The sequence below is a fragment of the Marmota monax genome, unplaced genomic scaffold (assembly GCF_021218885.2).
Source record: "Marmota monax isolate L192 unplaced genomic scaffold, Marmota_monax_Labrador192_F-V1.1 WCK01_AAM20220418_F8-fsc00126, whole genome shotgun sequence".
NCBI classification, from domain to species: domain Eukaryota; kingdom Metazoa; phylum Chordata; class Mammalia; order Rodentia; family Sciuridae; genus Marmota; species Marmota monax.
The window spans coordinates 3,698,983-3,726,629 of NW_026695245.1; the positions used below are offsets into that span (position 1 = coordinate 3,698,983).

At 42.2% G+C, this 27,647-nt stretch overlaps 1 protein-coding gene across 2 annotated transcripts in view; it reads right to left on the reverse strand.

Annotated features, from left to right (window-relative positions):
• The window catches only part of Lama3 (laminin subunit alpha 3), a 231,647-nt gene that overhangs the window by 72,925 nt on the left and 131,075 nt on the right, over positions 1-27,647 (reverse strand). For both annotated transcript variants that reach the window (XM_046433650.2, XM_046433639.2), the window contains 8 exons: positions 25,971-26,182; positions 24,803-25,007; positions 13,657-13,801; positions 12,876-13,016; positions 9,972-10,133; positions 7,370-7,468; positions 5,127-5,210; positions 41-271 (listed from right to left, as the gene is read on the reverse strand). In XM_046433650.2, coding sequence (XP_046289606.1) covers positions 41-271; positions 5,127-5,210; positions 7,370-7,468; positions 9,972-10,133; positions 12,876-13,016; positions 13,657-13,801; positions 24,803-25,007; positions 25,971-26,182 — 1,279 coding nt within the window. The remainder of the gene's footprint in view (positions 1-40; positions 272-5,126; positions 5,211-7,369; positions 7,469-9,971; positions 10,134-12,875; positions 13,017-13,656; positions 13,802-24,802; positions 25,008-25,970; positions 26,183-27,647) is intronic.

Sequence of the window (27,647 nt, forward strand, 5' to 3'; positions counted from 1 at the left end):
GCTGCCCCAGGGGAATGCTGTGGGTGGGAAATTTTCCTACCTGACATGAGTCACCCATATAGTCAGGGGGACAGGTACACATCTCCACTTCATGTGCTCTGCGTCCACTTCCTGTGTCGGAGGCCTCCTCCAGCCCCACCTCACCCAGGGTGAGCCTCTGTGTCTCGGTGAAGTGGAGGCCCCGGATGTGCAGCCCCTGGAGTCTAGACAGGACCGTCATCAGCTCTTCCCTGGACACTGGGGCTCTGCTGCTGGCATGTCTGAAGTTTCCCTGTAAGGGAAAATGGAGAGGCAGGGGCTTCCTTAGGCAGTCTCACTGCCAGGGAGTTCAGAGGCAGACCCCAGAACAAATGCAAAGGAAGATATCCAGGAGGCAGATGGAAAATCCAATCAACTAAGATGGGGAAGTCCCTCCTGGGACATTTACATTCAGAAACAGATGTCTTGGGTTACTCCCAGGAAGGGAGAGAAACACAAGATGTGGGGAAAGAAGCGTGGGGAACCGAGAGCACTAAAATGATATGCCATGTCCCCGTGATATGCTTTCTTTTAAAATGCACATTTGTCTGGGCAAATAAAAAGTGACTGACAAAGATATAGGAAAGGCAGTCATTAAATGACATAATGGTGACAGTACAATCTAGCACATACTCATTTTATTTTTATTGTTGTAAAAACACATCACATGAAATTTATTAGCTTATCATTTCTAAGTGCACGGTGCAGTAATGTGAGCTATAAGACAACGCCGCATGATGGACCGCTAGCACTTGCTCTTCTCGCAAAATGGAAACTCTAGACCCACTAAACGAGCCCCCTCTGCCCCTCCTCCAGCCCCTGGCAACCACCATTCCAAGAGTTAGAATACTTTTGTAACTCCATCAGTGGAATCACATAGTAGTTGTCATTTTGTGACTGGTTTATTTCACTTAGGGCACTGTCCTCAAGGCTCACCCATGTGGGTTTGTCCTCCTGTTTAAAGTGTATACTACATTTTATTTATCTCTTCATCTATTGATAGGCATCTAGGTCATTTCCATTGCTTGTGGATAATGCTGCAAGGAATGTAGGTCCCCAAATATATCTGCAAGATCCTGTTAGCAATTCTTTTAGATATACACTCAGAAGCAACATTGATAGTTCTATATAAACATTTTTAGGAACCTCCACGTTGTTTTCCACAGCAGATGCACAATTTTACATTCCTACATACAGTGCAAAAGGGTCTCAATTTCTCCATATCCTTGCCAACACTTGTTATTTATTTATTTTTACTGTTGTTATTGTTTTAATAATAATCATAGTAATGAGGGTGAGGTGGCGTCTCACTATGGTTTTGATTTGAATTTCTCTAATGATTAATGATGCTGAGCATCTTTTCACGCAAAAGCTTTCACTTTTGATCTTTATATTCTGTTGTCTCCTTTGAACTCAGTTTCTACATCTCTTAAATGAGCACAGTAATACCTAATATCTCAAAGCTGTCATGAACATTAAATTAAATATAATGTGTATAAAATGTTCCGCACAGTGCCTAGCATTCAATCAATGGTAGCTATTATTATTAACATAAATATAATACTTAAATAATTTTAATGGATGGTTTTAACAGCTTGGGGTATAATCTGTAGACAATAATATTCTCTTATTTTAGGTGTAAAATTTTTAGTAAGTTCACAGATTTGTAAAACCATCACCATAATGCAATTTTAGGATATGTTATTATCCCCCAAAGAATCCATATGCCCATTTTTAGTTATTACCCATTCTCACCCCCTCCCAAACACTAATCTCTACCCTGTCTCTATAGATCTACCCATGCTGGAGAATTTATATAAATACCAACTTAATGTCAATAGTCCACCAAAACTTTCCTTCTATTGCCTTCATTTCCTCTCTGCTCCTTTGGGTTATTATTGTCATATAAATGACATATTTATACATTATATGCCCATCAACAAACATTTATAATTATTGCTATATGCAGTTGTCTTTTAAATCGGACAGGAGAGAAAAAAATGTCAAACAAGAGTTAGAAGGTCCTTTATATTTACCTCTGTGGTTGACTTTTAACAATGATCTAGTTCTTCATGTGGATTTTTGAGTTTCTATTTAGTGTCCATTCATTTCAATCCAAAGGAATTCCTTTGGCATCTCTTATCAGCAAAGTTGGTTAGCAATACATATATACACACACATATATGAATGAATATTTATATATATATATATATATATATATACACACATATATATGAACACACACACATACTTGAATGTCTTCATTTTTCCTTCTTTTTTGAAGGACATTTTGCTGGATACATAATTCTTTATTGATGATGTGTTTCTTTCAGCACTTTGAACATGTTTGCCACTGCCTTCAGATGAGTTAGCTATTTATCTTATTGAGGACCACTTGGATGTGATGAATCACTACTCTCAAGGTTTTCTGTCTCTGTCTTTCAGCATCTTCACCGTGGTATGTCTCTGTGTGGATCTCTGGCATTAGTCCTATGCGGAGATTTATTGAGCTTTTTGGATGTATGTATTAATGATTTCAACAAACTGGGGGAAGTTTTCAACAATTAATCCTTCAAATATTTTTTCTTTCCCTTTTGCTCTCCCCTCTCTTTCTCGTATCCCCATTTTGCACGTGTTCATACACTGGACGGTATCCATCGTTGTTTAAAGTCTGTTTATTTTTCCTCATTCTTTTTCTGTTTCTCAGATTGAATAATCTTACTTGACCCTCTTTAATTTTGCTGATTTTTTCCTTCTGCATGATTACATTTGTTTCTGAGCCTTTGTCTTCGTCAACCTGGGCTGACATACAAAGTCACATATACGGGGTGACTTAAACACAAGGAATTGATTTCCTCTCAGTTCGGGAGGCTGGAAGCTGTGGATCAAGGTGCTGGCTGAGCTGCTTTGGCACCTGGTGAGGCTCTCTTCTTGACTTGCAGGTGATTATCTTCTCACTGGGTCCCATGGGGGAAAGAGTGAGCTTGCTGGTGTCTCTTCTTAGGAGGACACTAATCCTACTAGAGCGTCACCTTTTTATGTCATTTAACCTTAATTACTGCCTTACTCCAAACACAGCCACACTGGAGGTTAGGGCCTCAACCCTCAACCGAAGGCACAAGGACATGATTCAGTCCACAGCAACCCTTTCTAGTGAATTCTTCATTTTGATACTAAATTCTTCAACTCTAGAAATTCTTTCTTATAATTTCTATTTCTTACGTTATATTCTCTATTTTGGGAGATATTGTTTTCAGATTTTCTTTTACTTCTTTAGACATGGTGTCTTTTAGTTCTTTGAGCATGTTTAAATGCTGATTTAAAGTCTTTCTCCATGAGTCGAATGTCTTTGTCTTCCTCAGTAAAAGTGTTATTTATCGATTTTCCATTAACTCCCCTTTTTATGGACTATATTTTCTTGTTTCTTCACATATCCCCAATTTTTTGCTGAAAGCTGAACATTTAAAATAATATAAAGTGGCATCTCTGGAAATCATATTTGCTCCACTCCCTAGAATTTATTATTATTGTTTGTTTGTTTTATGAACTAAACCTGTAAAGTCTGTATTTCTTGTAAATAACCACTAAAGTCTCTGCTTTGTTACCCTGATGATCAGCTAATAATCCGCAGAGATTTCCTTAAATGGCTGGAGTCAAAAAGTCTCCTAATCTTTGCAAAGTGGTTCTGTGCACATATTGGAGAACCCCTTTGACTCTCAACCAGACCGATGATAATTATTGCTATATGCAGTTGTCTTTTAAATCAGACAGGAGAGAAAAAAATGACAAGAGCTTGAAGGTCCTGTTTAGCCTTCACTTCCTGCTTTCATAGTCCCTCAAGGTCAGCCAGAAGTGAGAACTGTAGGGCCTTCTTAGGTTTTTCCTCTGCATGTTCACATACCTGAATGTGTACACAGCTCTGAGCAAGTGTAGCCTCCCACATCCCCAGTTTATGTTGGAGCTTTTCAAAGCCCCTATGGACATCTCATTCCTAGGCATTTTTATTTTAAGCTTTGTGATTACTTTACTGATTGCCCCAATCACTTCAGGTAGTAATAAAGTAAGAATAAAACTGCCTCTGAATGTTTTCAATATCATTTCTAGGGGAAAAGCTCTAATCATGTCAAATAAAGACAATGTTCTACAAATGTACCTGTACAGAAATGTTGAAATATGCCTGAGTTCAAGGAACTCAAAAAAATGTCATCTTGAGGTATTGAACATATACTTAATAATATAAATGGAACAATATTTTTAAGGAATAGTTATGATCAAGTAGGTGTAATAAAATATTTTATGATCTGATGAGGCTTTATTTGACTATATTTTTATTTCTCTTGATGTAAGACATTTTCAGGGCTTTTCTACCCATCCACACCAAGAATTTGTTGGGCACTGATCAGCTCCCAAGCACTAAGGGAGACTTAGGAATGAGACTTACAGATGAGGGAGCTATGTTGGTAGCCTTTACAAGCTCACAGGGTTTATAAAACAAGATTAATTAACTGTGAAATGAGAGAGAGTGTGTGTTAAAGGGCCATAAAGGTGGTATACACAAAGCAATGTGAACATCAAATAAATTATATTTTAAAGTATATGAATTATATTTTATATAATTTTGTGTCTTGAGTATATAAACTTATATCTACACAAACAAAAATTTATGAACATAGATATACATAAACATATATAATAAATAAATAACAAAATCTATAAATTATATTTTATGTGATTTGTATTTTGAATATATATAAACTGTATCTACACAAACATAACATATGTGAAAATTCTTAAATAAAAAATTGTGATTGGCTGAAATAAATAGAACACAAACCAAAAAGGATCATTAAGAACCATTAAATAGGCGCCGGGCTCAATGGTGCACATCTGTAATTCCGGAGGCTCAAAAGCCTGAGGCAGGAGGATTTCGAGTTCAAAGCCAGCCCCAGCAAAAAGTGAGGTGCTAAGCAACTCAGTGAGACCCTGTCTCTAAATAAAATACAAAATAGGCCTGGGATGTGGCTCAGTGGTTGAGTACCCCTGAGTTCAATCCCTGATACCCTCCGCCTCACCAAAAGGGAGCCATTGAATAGGTGCTTTTCCTTTACCTCAACTATCTGCACTCTCCCATGATACAGTCGATCTGGCCGGGGGTCACTTGACTCCTCATGGATGATGGACATGTGCTGACCCTGTTGAAAGAAATACATGAAAGTACCAGTCCTTGGTTAGGATGTTTCAAGATTTACAATTTATGTAAAAACAAATATCTATGGATCTACATTATTTGAAAAGCTCAACTCTAAAATGAAGTTCAGGTAAAAGGATTAACAACATGGAAACAGAATAACAACTAATACAGTGATTTTCACATGTAGAAAATTAAGAAAATTGGCTTAACTGAAAAATGACTTAAAAAGATGGAAACAATTTTTTAAAAAATATCCTGCTTTGCAGTAAATGCATGTGGTGCTGTTTTCATCATTGCTTATAGTGCCAGATTGTAGTAGCAGGAAAGTGCTTTGGTGAGTGGGTGACTGGAGGGGGAGGGAGAAAGCAAGGGTTGGCAGAGCCCAGCTGTGAAGCTTGCCTAGGCCTGGAACCACACAGCTGGTGTGTGGAGGGAGGAATTAGCTTGTAGCCTTTGTCCTGTGGGATCCAGCCTTGCTCACTCTCAGCCTTCACCGCTGAGCCATTACACTGGCTCTTAGGGGGCTTTTAATAGAGAAGAATGGGATGATGGGCACCTCCCATCAGCAACCCTACCTCAAGTACACACAGAATAGCCAGCTACAGAATAGCCAGCTATTCTGTGGGACCTCCAAATCTGAAGGCGTTCCATTCATGAGGACTGGGGTTTCAGAAAGAAGAGAATTATCTAGAATCACAAATCATTTAAAGCCTTAATCTAAGAAACATGCCCGAAAGGCTCTTAATTATAGTGGTTTAGAACAAAGCAGGGGAGTAAATGTTTCATGAGCCTAAACCATTTTCCAACTTTAAGGGTAAAATTAAGGAGAAATTTTGGTTATTACCTCTCAGTGAGTTCCAACCGTTTGCATAATCAACTCCGGCACTAAAAATAAGTACACTGATAGCCTGAGCTGAGATGCCCTACTAAACCATGAAACTGAAATACAGCATGCTGCAATAATATTTTTATTGGGTAGCTATTTCTCCTTAGGCTATAACTTGAAAATCTTTCCTACTTTATTTTCAAGATGACCTGCAAAGGTTCCTTGGGGTTTTTGAAACATGTCAATATATTTGCTTATGACTAAAAATAAAACATAGGTTGACCATGCCCCAATGTAAATATCTACTCAGCATGGGAAGCCCTCAGCTGAGCTGTGTGAAACTGTGAAACAACCCTGTTGATAGTAACTGACATGAGAAAACCCTTCAGGAAGTTGCAGTTGCATTGAATTTAATCAGGAGCATATAAACCAGAAATGAGGCCACCTTCAGACTATGGAACCCCGATATCTGCATTTGAGGTAGCATCCTACAATGTAGAGGATGCAAAGTAGGATATGACATCACCCTGCCTCAAGGAATTTTCCAGATTGCCGGTCTCAATTGTGTACCAGGCATATAGAGTGTGGATGCTACTTCCCCAAAAGCCAAAGTAGCCCCCCACTATCTATATCAAGTTAACTTCATAGCATATCAGTAAGCACCCTCCCTACCCTTCCTGGTTTGTTTTCAATAATTCACACACACTGACAAGACAGCCAAGTTGGACTGGTCTCCCTTGAGCACCGCCTCCCGCCCTGCTCTGCCCTATACACCTGGGTTTCCCTGAGTTCTTTCTCCTGGAGAGGCATTTCTCCTCTTGTATCCATTCTTAAGGACTTGGCTCAAAAGGAATCTGTTCCATGAAGCCCTCTGCAGGCCTCTCAGCCTAGATAACTTCCACCTGGACTCAGCCTCCAGCTCCAATACAGCTTTGTTTATTCTTAAATACTTACTGCTCCGTGGATTAAATCATTTGCCTATCTATCCAATTTCCCCCTTTTTAGAGGACAGGGTTACTTATCCTTTACAGAGCCCAGCAGTGCATGTGACAAGAGCTCAAAAACCATTAATGAAACTAAATCAAAAGACAGAAGCACAAAAACATACAACATGAAACAGTTACTTGTGAGAAACAAGGTTGAAACACAGTTAAATGCTTTGGAGGTAGGGGGGACCATTTGGTCAGAGGATACAGGATCCTTTTCAGTTTGGGACACATTGGAAACAACTGTATCCAAACTTTTTATAGGCCACACATCAAGATGTCCTCAATTTAGTTCAGCACAAACTGCAACCACTGTTTCTGCTACTTGAGTTGTGTTCTGATACCTACAGTGAGCTGCACATCTGGCTTTTTTTCCAGAAGAACCATGTCACCAGGTAAGCCAAATGACTTGACTTGATAAGTGAGGAAGCCACCATATGAAGAAACCTAGAATGAAGTAACAGCATAGTGTTAAAAGAGATGATGCCAATATTAACCCACATATAAGGCCCTTGACATCAGGAAAAATACAAAACCAAGGATGACATCTAGAGAGTGGGATTAGGGATAATATTTTATACATATACATATATGTATGCATATGTATATATATGTGTGTGTGTGTGTGTGTGTATATCTATATATATATCTATATCTATCTATCTATCTATCTATCTATATATATATATATATATATATATATATATATTCAATTGTAGTTGGATACAATAGTTATTCATTTTTATGTGGTGCTGAGGATAGAACCAGCACATCACACATGCTAGGCGAGTGTTGTACCACTGAGCCACAACCCCAGCCCTGGGGATGATATTTTAACCTTCTAGTGAACACCATTTTTTATATCATTTAAACTGTATAGCATGAACATGATTGAGTTTTATAAGTGAGAAGAGACTCTTTTTTTCCTAGATGACTATGAAATCAAAATATTTATTTAATCTACAGCAATTCTAGGAAATCTAGGCCACTGGTTTCTTATTTAACCAAGAGACTTGGATAATATCTATCAGTCACAATGTGAACCTCTAAAAATAAATTTTAAAAAAGTCCCCTGAAAACAGATGGTGAATACTTCCCAAGTTATTATGAAGTATACTGGTTACAGACGACATGATCAACAACTGTGTTAGGGACATGAACTGTCTTGGTGCTGGGTAAGCAGTTATGTACATGGTGGCAATGTAACAGTGAATGGTTGTAGTTCTCTGACAATCACTTCACTTTTGTGCTGATGCTTCTGACCTTGAAGTAAACACCAATCAAGAAGGAAGGATGGGAATCAGAGGCACCGTCACTTCAGCTTAACAGAACAAAACACACAGGAAAATGCAAACAACAGAAAGCAGGGGAGAAATAGGGCTTTTTGGAGATCTCAATCCACAGGAGTTTTCCCTAAGATCTATGGTTTGACAAAGCCTCACAAAGTTGTGTTCTGAGAGTTGGGAGGTATTCCAGTGACATCTTGAATCACCTTACTGAGATTGCCTTTCTGATGGGCTAAGGTGGTTTTAAAATTATGTGCACAAATTCTTTGAGACTCCTCTCTCTAGGAAGCCAAACTTAATTCCCTTCCCCTTGAGTGTGGCCTGGACTTAGTGACTCAATTCTAAGGAGTTAATGATCAGAATAAGGCAGAAGTGGGACTATGTCCTTTCTAAGATTAGGTTATAAAGAATTGAGGCTTCAGTCTTGAGTTCTATCATATATTTTCTTTGTCTGTCTCATCAACTGCTCTAGGGAAAGCCAGCTGCCATGTAATGAAGACTCTCAAGTAACCTATAGAGGGTCTCATGTCATGAGGAACTGAGGCCTCCGGCCAACAGCCAGCAAGGAACAGAAGCTGTGCTAACAACTATGTGAATAAATTTGGAAATGAATCCTTCAGTCCCAGATGACTGCAGCCCTGGCTAACACCTGGACCACAACCTCAGAAGAGACCCTGGGCCATCACTTCCTAGGTCCTTAATCCACAGAAACCATGCAATATAATTGTTGCTTTTAAGCTGCCAAGTATTGGTGTAGTGTGTAACACGGTAAGGGATAACCAACACATAGGCTAACCACAGAGAAGTGAAGAGCAATACTGAATGAAGGAGAAGTGGGTCCCATCAGAGAAGCAACATTTCACACTCGAGACATGAAATGCTTAGTCCTTTAACTGGAAGACAGAATTAGAAACCCTAGATCAACAAAATCCTAATATTCAGTTATTCTTAATGTGAGATGATCACCTCACCTGGGGTGGGCCCTGTGAAATCCACCCCTTCTCAAAGTTTCTACCCTTGCAAAACTTGAAGCAATATCACCAGGTGATATATCCACATGGGGCCTGCATTTCTGTCCTCATAAAATAAGCAGAGTTGGCCAGGCTGTGGAATAATAATTTATGCAGCAAAGGAATAACAGCTCATTTATAAGCTCCCCAAGGATCATGTAACTAAATGCACGTGATTCTGCTTATGAAGTTGAGCTGCCACGGATTCTGCACTTCTTTAAATAAGCTTCTGAGTCACTTCTCAGCTTTTGTTTTTCTGACAAGGAGCCTTTCTTCTGCTCTAAAACAAAGAATCTTCAGCATTGGCATTTAAAGATGTACCTGTCCTATGTGCAACAGATATTATTTAAATGGTTATATCTTTCCCTGGAGGAAAAATCCTTTGACGGTAAGTAAAAAATAGAGAAAAAAATGTGCATTATGATTTCCTTTGCTTGGGAGTTTGTGCATGCAGGTCACAAGAGGCACTTTGCCCCTTACATAGGGTCTTCTTCATGATTGATTAACCTTATTTCTAAAGTTTATATATTTATCAGGTTATTTCTTAACCTGAACTTCTTCCTGATGCTTCCTTCCAGACCCCCAGTAGATGATGGTCATGCAGTGATAGAGGAGGCCCATAGAGGGCTCAGAAGAACATCAGGCCATTGTTACCTTGTCCCCCAGGTAAGATGGAGGCGCGATCCAAGATGCACTGTGCACTGTTGAGGGCAGCTCCTGGAGATCTGCCACGACACTGTTGCTACCTGGATTGAATGAAACAGGGACATCCACTCGATCTGCTGTCTCCAGGTGCCATCCCATCATATCCACAAACTGGAACACAAAAGCAGGGCATGGAAATGTGAGTCTGTGACCTCTTGGGGGATGGCTGCATTATGTGTCATAGAAGGAGCCACAGGATAGCCACCTAGCTCCAGAGGCTTCCTTTATGTGTCCCCTCTTTTTAATTTTTATTTTTTGAGACCCAGGCCTCAAGCATGCAAAGCATACACTGAGCTATACCCGCACCCAAGCATCTGACCATGAGCTTGCCCTCCCTAGGACTCTGATGATGGAGCCCTCACCCACCACTGCTCCCATCAGACCCATTGTGACTAGGAGTTCTTGGAGGGCAGTGACCATGCATATGCAGGACTTATCCTTGTATCCCAGCACACATCCTAAGTTCTTGACATTTAGCATTTGGTCAACAAATGTTTGAATCATAAATAATAAGTATATGAATAATAATTAGAACTATGGGCATATTTAATAGGCTAGTTCTATGGAGAAAAATGTGTTGCTGTCATTATTTCTTTGCCAATGGGTCATCAAAATGAAATATTCTCCTGGTCACAAAAGAAGCTGGTTCCATTTTGGGAGAAGCAAATAGAAAGAATTGACAAGGCATAGATTAGGAAAAATGCCTTCTGCTTCCCTGAGGGGTAAGGAGAGAAGACCAGGGCAGATTTACAAACTAATTTTTTTTCCAATTATAAGTCTGCACTCCTTTGTAGGAGGCAAGCAGTAAAATATATAGAATAATCTTCCTTTAAATCTTTGTTGGATATAAGACATTACTCACACAAAAGCAAGCAAGCATGAGGCTATTGGTTCATGGAAAAATGGAAAACAACAGAAGTTGTTTTATGAAGTTAATTTAGACAGTGGCCAAAGAAAAGATGTGATAAAATAGGTGAGAAGGAAAGTAAAACAGGAAGAAGAAGAAAAGAGAAAGAAAAATAAGAAGAAAAGAGAAAGGAAGGATGTGATGTTGTACTGTCATGAAATATATCTATTTGGTCTTTGTTCCTGGTTCCTGGCACGGTGCTCCTAAAAGTCATAATTTTTCAAGTGGTAGGGAGTGATTGTATCATCTTTTTGTCTGATATTTGGTATTAGTCCTCATTTCCTAACACTGGAGCTTCTAAGATCACCAGCTCTCATGAGTGACAAGAGAGTCATGCTAATGAGATAACTGATGATGGGACCACTAGATAGCTTCAAGATGGCGGCTGGTGGCCAGAAGCACCATAGTATGATTAGAGGTTGAAACTGTCAGCCCTACCCAACTGACCTCTTGGGAGGGACTGAGTTGATTAACAATGGCTAATGATTTAATCAATTAAGCCAACATAATAGAATCTTCGTAAAACCCCTAAATGACATTTTTAGAGAGTTCTTGGGTGCTGAGAGGGTATCACACCTCAACTCCATGGTAACAGAAACTCCTGTGCTTGGGACTCTTCTAGACAACTCCTTATATACCTCTTCATCTGGCTGTTCATCTGTATACCTTATCATATCCTTTACAATAAACTAGTAATAATAAGTAAAGTGCTTCCCTAAATTCTGTTAGGCATTATAGCAAGTTATCAAAATTGAGGAGGGAATTGTGGGAACCCCTGATTTGTAGCCATGTCAGTCAAAAATACCTGAGGCCTAGAATTTGCAATTGGCATTTGAAGCAGGGATAGACTTGAGGGACTAAACCTTTAACCTGTGGAGTCTGACACTACCCAGGTAGATAATGTTAGAATGAAATTTAGATTGTAAGACATCCAGTTGGTATTTGGAAAGAAAATTGGAGAACTGTTTGATGTGGGAAAAATTCCACACATTTGATGTTAGAATTGTTGTGAGTATAGAACAGGATTTTCTTTAAGGGGAAAAATAATGGCTATGGTTTGCATCTTTTTTTTATTGTGCATATTGATTATACAGAATGGTGGGTTTCATAGTAGCATATACATAAAAACATAATTTGAGTATGTATTAAAGGTTTGATCCCCAGCAGAGTGCTAGTGAATGGCAAAACCTATAAGATGTGGGGTTCAGTGGAAGGAAGTTAGGTCATTGGGGGTGTCCTTGAAGGACATATTGAGACCCCGGCCCCTTCCTCTTCCATTCTTTTGATTCCCACTACCCTGAGGTGAGCAGCTTTGCTCCACTATTCATTCCCACCATGTTGAACTGCTTCACCAATAGAATGAACCAACTATGAACTGACACTTCCAAAGGTATTCTTTGCATACCTTAGCTCTTTGCTTATGTGCACTGTGACAATGACTGGTCACTCCAAAGGTATGAAACAAAATTAAACTTTTCCCTTCTTAAGTTGATTATCTTGGGTATTTTGTTACAGTGTTAGAAAGCTAATTAATACAACAAACTCCTTCCATTTTATAAGTATTTACAATGCATCTATTATATCCTAGATCCTGCTGTAGCCTCTGAGGATGTATCAAGGAATTCACATTCTAATGGTGGAGGAAGCCAGATAACAAATTTTTCAAATGAAATGCATGATATATCAGCGACTGATAAAAGCTATGGAGAAAACAAGGGTAAGAACATAGAGAGTGACAGGGAATGGTGAGCATGTGACATTTGATCAGAGACCTGATACTTTGGGAAATGATCCTAGGAACATGATCAGTGCAGGCCAAGAAACAGAAAGTACAGCATTCTCACCAATCAATAAGCAAAACGTTCCACAACACCTCACACCAATTTATTTCTTTTTTCATTCAGAAGTATTAAATAAAAACCCAAAAACTCTAATTCTTTGCATACCTTAGCTCTTTGCTTATGTGTACTGTGACAACGACTGGTCACTCCAAAACAGAAGCAGCTGGTGCAACCCTTGGGATTGGCTGGATCCAGATAGAAGGATCCTTCTCGACACGTGTTACATTCCGTACCTTCCACATTTGCCTGTTGACAGGAAACAAGAGGAACATCATTCCTTATAAAGGTTCCCTGATTGCAATCAGCTGCTTGCACAAATTAAATACCAACACGAGATGTTAGAATGTGGATGTTAACAAAATACTCAGAGATATGTCATCACTAAGCTGTTACAGAACTTTGGTTAAGCTTCTATAATATGTGCAAATGGAAGAGAGAATTCATAAGATGCCCCTTCATATCCTGAAGGTAGAGAAATGGCACTACAAGGACCCACAGCATGGTGACACCAATTCACCCCCCTCACCACCACATGGAAACATCTGCCCATTGGGAACATTCATGGATGCAGAGAAGATGTCTTAGGAGGCAGGAGATAGGGACAGGCTTTGGGAACCTATGAACCTCTTGACATTGCAGACAGAAATTTGCAATGATTTTTCTGGAGAGCATATACCCATCATCAGATGCTCAAAAGTGTCTGTGGCCTCTCCAAAGGATGAGGGAGGTCTCCTTTCTATTTCCATGAAGTGAGACCACAAAAAGCTACACAAACTATGGAACTCTATTATGGGTCAGTCTCATTTCTCCCATTTTTATATGCTGAGTCAACATGAAGAACTTTTCCTGGCTCTGGGCATCCCTGGCATTGTGCCGATTGTCTTACCTTGCAGAGGCAAGCCCCAGTCCCCGGGTCACACACTCCTGGCTCAGTCCCATCTCTGTTGCAATTGCAGGGAACACACTCAGGAAAATGGTAGAACCCAGAAGTACACAGGTCACACTGCCGCTCGGTGATCCTGGGCTTGCACCTGTACCCAAAGTGAACGAAAATGAAATTCCTCACCATCTTTCTACGCACCATCCTAAAGGGTCCACCTGCCCTGTGCAGAGCCGTTGCTGAATGAAGTTAGTAACATAGACAAAATCACTGCCCACGGAGTGCTTATCTACAAAGCAGAGCAGAGAGGAGCAGACAAAAGGCACCATTGATTTTGCAAAGCGCATTGTGGAAATTTGGCTGGACAGGTTTTCCGTCAGAGTGGATATACCATTGTACTAAAAACAACATTGAAAAGCTGCCAATTTCTTTGGTGAGTGGTTGGTTGATCTGAAATCCCTCCAGGATGCCGATGCTCAAGCTGTTGACATACTCATGTTCTACTTTCACAACTGTCAGAAAAACATGATGGGGTGAGGAGGTGCTTTTTAAAAAATCGTTCATAGACTTCTGTAAGAGGCAAGATAAAGTTATCATAACAGTGATTCTTTCAATTTGGTGTGTCCTTCGAGTTTTCTTTTTATATATAAAAAAAGTGCTTGGTGAATTCAACAAAAACAAAACAACAAAATAGTTGGTGGCTGGGCTCTGAAGCGCTCTCTGCATCTTTGTCCTGAGAAACGGGATTCTGGCAGGTGCTTCAGCTGGGGAACCATTTTCCTTCTCAGCTTTTCTCGAGATACATGGCTAATGTTCACGTGGTGTCTCATGAGAGGGTGGTTGGAGCATGAGATCTGGGACAAGTAGCTGCTTATTTCCAATGTCCAGGGAATGACTGTAAAATTCCAATTCTCTCCCTTACGTGAGAGGTTCTCCTCCAGCTTTACCATATAAGGGAAACACCAAGTGCTGGGCACCCTCCCTTAGAATTTTCTTCCTTCTTGGCCTATCATTGTCTCTTGTGACTGGCACATTAATATTAGCTGGGCATCTGTGTTGGCAAGGAAGGAGTGTGGTATGCTCAGTAGAGAGAACTCCTCTGAGTCCAAATGGGGATGCTAGAGGAAGCTCCTACCCTCCATCCCCCACTTAGTGTTCTGAGTCTGAAAAAGGCCGACCACAAAAGCTTTTCTATTTTCTGTACTATAGGAACATTTGAATGTGACCAGGAGAAACCAAGAGGTGCTGCTGCTTGTATGGTGTTTCTGGTACCTCCAGTTCTGCCTCCTGAGGACTTAATTGGAAGGGTTTCTCCAGTGACACAGGGAGAAGGCTGTCTCGTGGGTCTCTGCTGTGATCTGCCTTGTCCCAACCTGCTAAGGAAAAGGCACACACAGTGCTGGTTTTCTTGTTGTCAGGCTGTTCATACTGAGGGGCCTCGGAGCAGTTGTTTGGCCCTGAGTGTCTTGACCATGTTGTTTTTAATCCCTGTGACCCTTAATTTTAAAGCAAAGGCCAAGTGTTGGCAAAGCACGTTGGCTGGTTAGTGGTAGAGGGAGTCTTCCCTCAACCAAGAAAGGTCCTGAGGGGACCTCCTGCTGGGTAAGCTGTCATCACTGCCATGATGAACCCAACTATTGTTTATGACCCTGTTTTCCCTTCTTTGTACCTAGACACACACAATCCCTGATGTTGGAAGGATATTACTATAAGAATAAAGCAAGGATCCGTGCCTCTTGTTTAAAAAAAGAAAAGCAGAGCAGAGCAGAGAGGAGCAGGCAAAAGGCACTTACAGAAGGCAGGCAGGTGAAGATGATCACAGGATGGTGCCCCCTGGGTCAGGCTTGGGGCTGGAGGTTCAAGGACAGACACGAGCCCCAAGCCTGGAGGGCCCCCACAGACAGCCTGTGAGTGGAAATGAGAACAATACACACACAGAGAATCCAAACAAAGTTCAGAGGAGTCGCAGAGGTTCCAACCCAGGAGCATAACAAGTCTCCCTGGGGAAGATCACTCCTGGGCTGAACCTTAATGGTCAGTGTCGCAGGGTAGCGGGGTGAGGCAGGTGCTCCAGACCAATGGGAACAGGGGAGAGGGCCTGGGGGAGACCACACAGTGTATGCAGGGAGCACAGGTGTGGTGCTGCTGGGCCAGAAGCTGGAGCAGGCAATGCTAGACCGTGAGTCTGCAGAGGTGGGCGGGAGCTCAGTCATGCCAAGGAGGGGCATAGCACAGTACTGAGGCTTCCACCCCGAAGGCAGACGGGTTCTAATCCAGATCTGACATATGATATATATTGTCTTTGCAAGTTATTGAACAACTGCTGTGAAGAAGAAATTCATGCAAAATATGAAGAGGACTAAGGAAGAAAGGGTGTGGTTGGACTTTCCTAAAGGATGGAATTGGAGAGACGGATTCCAGCAGAAGGCTGTTGGGTCAGAAGAGAAGTAAGGGGGCTGACTCAGGCAGAGGCACTGAGGATAGAGGAGGGATGGAATCCTAAGCTATTTGGGGGTGAGATTGTTGGGACTTGTAATGTTATGAATGAGAGAAAAAGAAAAAGGCAAAGGCAAAGAGAATTCCCACATTTCCAGCTTGGTATTGGAATGGATCCTGGGGCCCTGGTTGGGTGGGGGAGAAGGATCAAGGGCACAAGCTGAGCAGGGAGGAAGACGGTCAGGACAGGCATTGGGGGAAGATCGGAAGGCAGGGGACTGTAAGCACCAGAGTTCATCAGAAAGTTCTCCAGGGAGCTCCAAGTCATCTATCATCCATTGGCAGCACATGCAAATGATATACAGGGTAGACAAGAAAGGGGGAAGCAGGGGAGAAGACCATAAATAGAGCCCGAGGAGCCCACCATGTGGGGCAGCGAGAGGAAGCAGTGCTTCATATGAGTCTCCCTTAGCTCAGGAGCTCCCTGTGTTCGGCAGCTGAGCTCCACTGCCTCTGGCAATATCTGCTTATAACTAGATAAAGTATGTTGTACTCAATTAAGAATATAAACTTGGAACCAGGCAACCTAGGTTTGAATTCCAACTCTACTGCTTCCTGGATGTGGGACTTCGAATAGATTCATCTGCACACAATTCATGTTTTCTCATCTATAAAAATGGAGATATTAATGCCTACTTCACGGGACTATTGTGAGCATTACACAAGATGACATATGCAAAACCCTTAAAACAGTACCCTGCATACACACAGTTTCCCTATGATTATTCTTGTGATGACATTGGCAATGGAGACCAGATATGTGCCCTTTATCCACCTGGTGCACCTGCAAAGACTAAATCAGCTTTACCTGCAAGACCTGTTGACAGGTCAAATGTCAGGTCAGTTCTTCCAGCTCCATCATTCCTCTAATCCCCTTTCCTACCTGATCCTGCAGAAACTGTCTCGTAAGGAAGACAGTAACCTCAAAACTACACCCAGAGCAATCTAGGTATAAAGTGGGAACCACACCGAGGGCCATGAAGGAAAGTGTGTAAATGTTCTTCTCCAAGGGACCATGCAGTTCAGTGGATTGTGGGAGGGGATCAGGGGTCCTTCTGGGAAGCTGGATAAGCTATTGGCCATCTTGTCAGAGAAGTCCTCATAACACACACACACACACACACACACACACAAATACACTTTGCATTCACTACCAGAGGGTTCCTGGGTCCCAGGTTGATCAGACCTATTCTCTTATGAATCTCAGACTAAATGCAATCAGATGGTTCAACAGAAAAATTACAGATGATGTCCTGTTTCTAGAGAGACACTGCATGTTGAACACAAGAACTCTGGCAGCCTAAAGACAGAAAAAGAAGACAAATGACCCTCCCAAGTAAACAGCAACAGAACAAGGAACCATATAATAGAAGAGGGACTTTGGAGGTGACCTGACAGAAGCTAAGTGAACCCTACTTCTTTTGGTCTGGCAGTGAAGAAAAAGACACCATGCACCAAGGAATAGTATTGCCATGAAGTGTCATGAACTGGACATCTTGTCCCAAGGTTTGGTACATTTCTTTAGCAAACATGCTGGGCTTCTAGCCCAAGGGTACACTAACTAAATCCTGGTACCAATTAAACAACTCAAACACTAACTGCCTTTCGTCATATACTGGATGTGATTGAGTGTCCCTAAGTGAGTGACCTGTGCCTGGACCTTGAAGATAAGGACATACAGAGGGAAATCTGTTTTTTATGTGTTTACTCTTCTGGAAAAGAAAGGAACAGGAGTATGATATAGTGGCTATGGAAGCTGTCTGTGCAGGCGAGGCAGAAGTGACACAAAATCATTCTCTGTCTGCCTATTTATTTCAGCATGAAATAAATGATGAGCTGATGTGATAAATTGGAGAGTGGGATGTGAGGGTTTGTGACAGTCGGTCATATAGGACCCAGCTCTGAGCCTCACTCAGTATCTAAGTGGCAGCTGAGATTATAAGACAGGGGGAGGAAATGCAAAATGAGGAGCAGTGATGCGAGTAGTGGCCTTGGAACCAGTTGGTGCTGAGAGGCCAGGGACAGGAAGACTATAATATCTACGTTCCTGAATAATGCAACGTTTAGATCACTGACTTAGGAATCCTATACAAAAATAAGCAACCCAAGGAATTTCTGGTGGTGCCATGACAACAGGGAAGAAAAAGGAAACTTCCTGTTTAAAGTCTGGCTGAACACCTTTTTAAATGTCCTAATGTCAGTCTGACCTCACACATTTCTCCAGGGAGACTCTTTGCTACCCAAGGAGCTGCCTGAACTGCAAAAGCCAGAAGATTCCATTAGTTGCTGCTGCCTGAAGGTGCAGAACTGCGGCTCTGGGGATGAAGATCAACGGAGTCATCTCCAAGGCGATGGGCTCCTGGCCAAACATTATGTAACATCTGCGTATGCGTGGGTGTTTGCAGCATTTCATAGAAAACCAGGCCCAGATGTGTCGGGGTGAACTCCATCCTTCTGTTATTAAGTACTGCAGATTCCTTTTTATATTATCTAATACCCAACTCCAGTTTAAATCTACAGCCCAAAGTCCACCTTATTCATTTATTCATTCAAGGATTACAGAAGTTTTCTGTATACACATCTCTGTGTCAGGGGACATGGGAAGGAGGGGACAGAGTTGAATAAGTTAGCCCTGACTTTGGCACATTTTCACCAAGGATGGAGAACCTAGAGCCATGGAGAGTTCAGTAACTCTGTGAGATTGGATGACTAAGCATTAAACTTACTGAAGGCATAATGACGAGGTTATCTTCACAGACCTGTAGAAGGCTTCCCACCTTCTTTGAGTTTGTTATTTTAACACGAAATGCTTGAAGGACAAGTATAATTTGAGGGTAGCAGAAGAGGAAGACAGAAGCATTTTATAACTGGAGAACTGAATATATGCAAAAAGTATTTGGAGGAAGTGAGAAATGGGGAAGAAGGGAGGCTGAAGTTAGTTTAGGCAAGGCCCAGATTACCATGGAAAGGTGACCTTTAGGCTATTAGACAATGGCCAGTAGAGCCAACAGTGATGTCATCGAAGGATGCCATGCAGAGCCCTGGGACTCCACAGCATCTTGCACACGATATGGCACTGACCATACCACACTGCCATTTTTTATTAGTGCAGGTTCCCCCAGCACACCATAGACAGGTATGCCTTCCACATGAAGCACAGGGCCCAAAATGGAGTATGAGATACACTTTGGCTAATAAAACATGTTCATGTTGGACAAAATAGAATTTAATGTGAGAATAAAACCAAACATACACAATTGGAATAGCCATTATGGAAAACAGTTTAGAGGTTTGCCAAAAAATTAATGGAACTATGTGATCTAGCAATCCCAGTGCTGGATGTATAATAAAAAGAAATGAAATTAGTATGTCAAAGAGACTTTTTCTGCACCCCAATGTTCATGTCAGCACTATTCACAACAGCCTAGATATGGAATCAACCCAAGGATCCATCAGTGGGTGAATGGATAAAGAAAATGTGGTGCATATATACAAAGGGATACTGTTCAGATATTTAAAAAGATGTGATTCTGTCATATGCAACAACACAGATAGATGATAAATGATAAAGAAACGATAAAAATTTTTAGATAATTTTTAGGGTAATTACCCTGATGTGATCGTTATACAATATATGCATGAATTGAAAGATCAAATTGTGCCCATAAGTATGTACAGTTATTATATGTCAATAAAAAAATTTAAAAATAGACACTGGAAGCAAAAAAAATTTCACACATCAAGAAGATAAATTATAAATATAGGTATTTATCAACATTGTCTCAAGTTTTATAGACTGATGGTACCTTGGATTAGTGACAAAATTAAGGGGCCAGAATTAACTAGGATTAAAATACTAGTAAAATTGTATATTTAGCATATTCCTCTTATATTTAAGAGGAGCCAGAAAAGAGTAGCAGGAACAGGGGCAGCCATGGAAAGAAGGGGGATAATGTATTCCTTGCCAGATGTTGACATTTGACTAGCTGTGGGGAAAGTGGGTTATTCTAAGACAATACTCGGATTTCAGGCTTTGAGGACTAGGAAAAAGCTATTGCCATTAAGTAGAATTTCCTTTTTTTTTTTAAATCCAAAAGGTAAAATGGCTTTAAAGCCATGACAATGACACAGGTGTCAAATGTAGGGTCAGAGTTAAAGAATCTGAGAGTTCAAGTTCTTCCAACTAAACCTTCATTATACATGTGAAAAGAGAGGAACCCAAGGAGTTTAGGAGACTTGTCCAAGGCTACCTAATAAAGCCAGTAAGTGAACCCAGGCTGGACGGATTTGTCATGAAGATGGGATTTAAAAAAACAGCCATCAAGATCAGAACTGCAGTGGGGATTGGGAGCTCATGAAGGAGTGGGGGTGCCTGAAGACAGGGGGATGGATGGGATCTCAGGGGAACAAAGCACAGGGGAAGAAAGGCAGATAACCGTGTCCTTGGCCAATAATAACAACAGCTAATACTGGGTGTTCAGCCTGGGTCAGGCACTGTTCTACAAATAGAAGGGTGGCATAGGACACTTAATGCTCTAAATACCTTTAGGGTAGGTAACTCTAGTATCCCTATCTCACAGAAGAAGAACTAAAGCAGAGAGCAGAGACGTGGTTTGACGGAGATCACCCAGAAGCCGGATGCAGCCTCCTGCAACTGCACCCCACCCAACGCCTTGATCTGAGGGCACAGGGAGAAACCAGACTGGGTGAAACAGTCATAAATGGATGATTCAAGAGAAAAGAGGAGATGCCAGTGTTGTAGAAGATGAAGGACGACAGCGGGAGTGTAGTGAGAACTTTGAGCCCCATCTTTGAGCCCCACCAGGGCCCAGTACTGATCCTTCTTCCTTTTATTCTATGAGGTTCACCTGAGGACCCGCCTCTCCACGCTGTCAGGCCTAGCCAGAAGCACGTCTCCTCAAGAATTCCAGGTCTGTGGCCCTTCCTAGGATTCTACTCATCTCATAGCAATGTTTGGTAAATCTGTGAGGACTGGCTAGGGTGTATGAAAAGGCACGTGGGATACGTGGCTTAAGTGGAAGCCTGGAAGTACTGTCTCCTTGAGTCCATCTTTTCTTTCTTTTTTCCCCATGGTCCTGGGTATTGAACCTCAGGAGGCAACCACTCTACCTACTGAGCTATATCCCTAGCCCTTTAATCTATCTTAAAGTAACTTGAAAGGGGTCATCATCAGGAAGATTTGCTACAGCATCAATTCCCAACTTCTTGTATCTGTCACCAGTTGGCAAAATCTTCTGAGGATATCCTAGCCCTCTCGTGTGTACAAAGATTTGATGGCATACATCTTCCACTATTAAAAGGAGGTGCAAAATTACTTTTTATTGTTGTTATAGTTGATTAAATATATATGTATGTATATGCATTTGTGTTACTATAAAAATGGAATTTTGATCAGTCTAAGCATCTTTTTTTAAATGTATTTTTTTAGTTGTACACGGACACAATACTTTTATTTATTTGTTTATTTTTATGTGATATTGTGGATCGAACCCAGTGCCTCACTCACGCTAGCCAAGTGCTCTACCACTGAGCCACAACCCCAGCCCAAATCAAAGCATCCTTATGATCTTGTTTAACAGGGTGGGCCAAAATAAGTCATTTTGGTATTTATACAATGCAATTCTTGCAATATTGTCTTGATACAACTAGAGATTGAAGAAGAAACAGGATCAGAATTTAAATAATTTTATCAAACTTCATTTCACATGTTAGGAAACTGAGGCCCAGGAAGGCAAAGTGACTTGCCTGAAGTCCTCCTAGGACATCGGTGACAAAGGCAGGTTGAGAACTCAGTTTTATGGTTCCAGCTGAATTTATTCCCAGTTATCTCTAAAAATTACAATATCACTTTTAATAAAGACTGCATTATGGATTGCTAGAATTATTTTTGTATTTAATTTTAAAGTAGATTCATATCTCTAACAGTTTAATTTTCTTTTAGTGAATATGATAAGCTTTAAAATCTTCAAGTTGGTAAATACAATTTAAAAATTCAATTTTTGAGCTTTGTAATTTGTGAAAATCTGTGCTACTGCAAGAGCATTGGGAATATTTGGGAAATGATGTGTTTTTTCTTTTTGTTGCAAATGCCAGATATCTCTGATCATTCTTTTACGTGAGCTTTAGGTCTCTCTAAACATATTCTTCATTTACATCAGGAAATTTTCAGGAGGGCAGGCAATTTTTCCTCCACTATTTTATAAATAAATAATCTTTTAGGCAATCAAAAGCTTTTTCAGCATTAACACTGGAACTATTATGGGAAATGTATGTAATTTGCACTAGTGCAATACACTGAATTTTTTTGTTTGTTTGTTTGTTTTTTAAGATTATCTTCCCAGGACCCATTAGGACAAATCCACTTTGATCATGGTAGATATGTAATCCCATTATGTGACTTCAGTCTCTTTGGCAATGTCAAAGTAAACAATTTCACAGTTGGTTTGAGTGTGACATGAGTTAATAAGGTCCCATTTCTGTTGATGTTCCTGAGTGTGGGCAGAACAACATGAGGTAGCAATCTTCTAGTCTATTAAACTATCATTGGCTGGGGAGGGTTTATTAAAAGTTTTTCAAATATTTTTTCTATAGTAGTATGGCAAATCCACTCATCATCTCCTGCTGCCTTAACTGATTTTTTTTTAAAATTTAAAGCACTGTCCTCCTCACCCCCAATCCCAGTGCAGCAGCATTGAGAACTGGGTGAGGTTTCTGTTTGCAGCAACTGTTCCCTTTGAAAACCCTCTCCCCACTAGTTCTCCTGTTTTACTTCTTCCTGAAAACTGCTGCTCCATCCCTTTCTTGGTTCCTTTGCTTCCTGTGATTAAGCAAAGGTATCCTCCCTGGGGCCATCCCGTGGTTGTGGAGTGACTGGGTTGACGCAGGGAGGACTCACACCTGGATCATGGAATGATCCATGACTCAGGTTTCCTCTCAGCTTCCTTACAGGCCCGAGCAGCCTAAAGAAGTTGGCAGCCTGCGGCAACAGTTAAACAAGTGATGGAGATTCTTTCTTTAGGAAAAGTGAACATCGCTGCAATAGAAAGTTGAATTGTGTCCCCTCCAAAGATGCGACCAAGGTCTACTCCTGGTACCTGAGATAGTGATTTTATTTGGAAATAAGGTCTTTGAAGATGCAATCAAGATGTGGTTATTCTGAAGGAAGGTGGGTCCTAAGCCAATACAACTGAAGTTCTTATAGGGAAGCAAAAGACAGACATGTACACAGAGTAGAGCTCTATTTGAGACAGAGGCACAGAGAGAACAGCATGTGATGACAGGGAAGACTGAAGTGATGCAGCAACAAGAAAAGGAAATTCTGATTGCTAGAAATACCAGGAGCTAGGACAAAGGCCTGGAACAGATCCTCCCTCAGAGGCTCAGAAGGAACCAACTCTGCTAACATTCTTTTTTTTTTTTTTTTAAAGAGAGAGAGAGAATTTTTTTTTAATATTTATTTTTTAGTTTTCGGCAGACACAACATCTTTGTTTGTATGTGGTGCTGAGGATCGAACCGGGCTGCACGCATGCCAGGCGAGCGCACTACCGCTTGAGCCACATCGCCAGTCCCTGCTAACATTCTTGATTACAAACTTCTACTCTTCAAAACTGTGAAAGTAAATTGGTATCGTTTTAAGCCATCCAGTCTGTGTTCTGTTGTTACAGCAGCCACAGGAAACTAATACAGCCACCCCCAAGCTGTCATTGAGCACCAATAGCTACAAACCCTCCTGGTTCTCATACCCAAATCCACATGTTTGGGGTTACTGGATGGATGGTGAATCTTATGTCTTCTCCTACTTAGCCATGCTGGCATGGACCCTGGAAGCTCTGGCATTATTTTCTTTCCATACAACCCCTGACCTAATTCTTACCAGCCTCTTCAAGCAGACTGGATCCTTTTCTTCATCCTGTAGCCACTGTCCAGCACTGTAGAGATAAGGTTCGTCACCTGGGATTATGTGACACCCATCTCTACCTTCTAATGCAGAGCCTGGCCCACTGAGCATTAAGTCTCTTAGCTTCTGCATGAACAGAAGTTTGCCACCATTTCTTAGCTATTGTGTATGGGGCTGTATGGGTGTCCCCAAAGGTAGCCACCTCCCAGCTTTTCTCCTTCCCACTCCCAACCAAGCCCTGCTGAAGAGGCCTCAGCTTCTAAACGCAGACAGTCATCCAAGGAGTTCAGACTTTGTGTCTTGCATTGTTCATGATAATGCTGCCAGCTAATGCTAGAATGAGGGTTGGAACATAAACCAAAATACAAATAGAGAGGTGCTCATCACACAGAATCACAACACAAGACACTTATAACTCCATGACATATACATAGTGCTCCTCCACCTTTTATACCATGGTCCCCACAGAGCACAACCCTGTGATGACAGCATGCTGGAGTAAATGGGCAAGGCTGCTTCTGGGTGATCCAGCACCCAGGCTCTGCCTGGTTACCCCAAGCCTGCAGAGACCTATTAATCTGCCTGCTGCAACCCTATCCGGCTGGGATGCTCCATCCTGAGGTCAACATAGATCACTCCTTGGACAGGTAGGGAAATGGGAAATAATAATGACCAGTATGTGGACAGATGGTGGCTTACCTTCTGTGACAGCACTGATACAGTAGTATATAGCTCACCTGCATTGTCCACTGTCCTTATCGCAATCTGGGGCAGCAGCCCCAATGATGCCCCTCCTAGAGCAGTTGCAGCCTTCGCAGCCAGCTAGGGGGTGGAAGCTGAAGGAATGCAGCTCGCAGGCCTCACACTGGGGTCTGACAGTGCGGGGAGGGCAGAGGCACTGTCCCGTCGCCTCTTCACAAAGCCGCCTGCCACAGTTGCACTCTGGCCAGGGGATAGAGAGATGTGATATTAGGATTAGGCACTGCCTGACCTCCAGCTGGACTGCACCATCTGCCAGGATTTCCAGAAGCTTCTAAGGGATTCAGAATTGTTTTGCCTTCCATTCATTAAGAAATCGTTGACCTTAGTAGATCTGAAAGGCCCATTTCTTGGGGCCAAAACCAACATACCAAATATTCTTGGCAGATACCGTGTGTGGACCCTGAATGAGGCACAGCTGGACCAACTGGTTCCAAGCTAGATCCTCCAAGGAGCCCACCAAACTGCTGTCATGTGCTGTTCTAATATGGAACTGCTTTTTCATCAGAAAGTTCTAGAAGTAAGCAAGTAGGGGCTGCTCCCAGGCTCCCCAATGCAGCTCCATGGCCTCCCAGTGCACTACAGGCCCAGAGGCCAAGGTCAGGGCCAATGGATGCAGCTATATCATTTCTTGCTTAGTTAGGGAAAGGCTGGTCTCTGTAGGGTGCATTTGCCACCACATGACATGGGTGACCTATGCCTCAGATCACAGGTAGTTGGTTCTTAGACAAAAGCTCAAGGGTTTCTCATCCTGCAAGTAGCATCTAGTCATGGGTATGACCCTGGTTCTCCTATCTCAAGTGAGTTTCAGTTAGGCCACAAAAACTGAAGGGGCTTCTACAAGGAAGGGATTTAGCTGCCCAAGATTCTGACATATAAGTCTGTAGTCACCTGCTTGCCAAGTGCATAGGTCACATGGCATGGGGATCACCAATATTTGTCTTCTAGAACTTGCTACTCACTGTGGCCCAGGGAAATGGAAATCAGATGGGTGCCTACTGCAAGTACAGAGTCTCAGGCCCAGGTTTGCATTTCATAAACCCTCGAGGTGAGTCTCCGGCACAGTGGGATTTGAGACGCTCTTCCCTGGATGAGCATCCCCTGGGAACCAGAGAAGGCCTTGGAGGTCTGGAATCGCTCACTTACTCTTGCAGTGTGGGAATCCATAGTGGCCAGTTGCACAGCGGGTACACTGCCGCCCGATGATGTTGGGCCTGCACGGGCACTGCCCGCCCTCAGGGTTGCAGTGGTGGCTGATGGCCCCAGCAGGGTCACATTCACAAGGCAGAGCGCCATTATGGTAAAAGGCCACCAAGGACCTGGCAGAATTCTTACAGAACCTGGAGGCTGTCTGGGGACTGAGAAAACAGAAACAACTTATTGCTGACATCCTGGGACATGTGCCTGGAAATATCCCAGACTTCCCTTTCCCATCTGCTCCTCCCAACAGTATCCTTGGGGGTGGGGGTGGGGTGGGGGTGCGGTGCTCTGGGCTCTGAGACTGAGAAATGTCAGCTGCTAAAAACTACTCTTTTCTCCAACCATCCAGTCCAAGAGAGGATGCTATCGGAATGGTCAGTGGGAACTCTGGGTAGCTGGAGTCACAGGGTGAAAATATACCTATAGGATGAACACTGTGGCCTGTGAGTTATATCTCAATAAAGCCGGTATTTTTAAAAATACAATAATAAAACCGATAGATAATAAGGAGGAAGGCAATCACCATGTATTGAATGTTGCTTCTAGAAGCTTTAGCTATGTCTCATTGAACCTCACAACCACCCAACCAATTAGGCCTCAACCCCATTTCACAGATAAGATGACTGAATCTCCTAGAAGTTAAGGGACATTCCTAAGGCCGAAAGATGTGGAGCAGCCAAGCAGTCATTCAAGACCACAGCTGTTTGGCTTTTTTCGGGGGATACCAGGAATTGAACTCAGGGGCACCTGACCACAGAACCACATCCCCAGTCCTATTTTGTATTTTATTTAGAGAAAGGGGCTCACTGAGTTGCTTAGGGCCTTGCTAATTTGCTGAGGCTGGCTTTGAACTTGCAATCATCCTGCCTCAGCTTCCTGAGCCATTAGGATTACAGGCATGCACCACTGTGCTTGGCCAAAGCCTTTGCTTTTTTTTTTTTTTAATATTTATTTATTTTTTTAAGTTGTAGTTGGACACAATACCTTTGTTTTATTTATTTTAATGTGGTGCTAAGGATCGATTCCAGGGCCTTGCATGCTCTAGACAAGCACTCTACCACTAGGCCCCAGCCCCAGCCCCAGCCCCTAGCCTTCACTTTTAATATTGCTGTCTAGGAGACATGCCTCTCCAGGGCCTCTGGAGCTCATGGGTCCTTCAGGAAAGCTACAGGTGGGCACTGGGGCCCATGGAAGAGCTCATACTTGGCTGTCCTTGTTCTCAGTATTCAGGGATATAAGAGGACTGGGAAGGGAGGCTACATGTCTGTATGCTCCCCATTTGGGCAGATAGCAGGGGATCAGGGCTGACGTCTGCTTAGTGGAGGGCAATGTGAGATTATCTTTTAGGACTCTGCAGTGGTAGACAGGAAGCTGCAAAAGAGGAAGAGATACTCCTAAGCTGCCCCAGATCCCAGCTGGGAGGGTGGACCTCTGCTGAGTTCCATCTGGCCGCGCTGCCCAGATGATACATGGAGAGGTCTGTCCCAGGACTGTGGGTGCAGAGGAAAAGCATCACCCTGCTAGGTCCTGAGACTTACTTGGGTGGTGGAGGAAGATCCAGGACCAGCCTCTCCTTGGATCTCATTTGGTTCTGGGTTGTGGGCATACCCCATGCATTCCCAA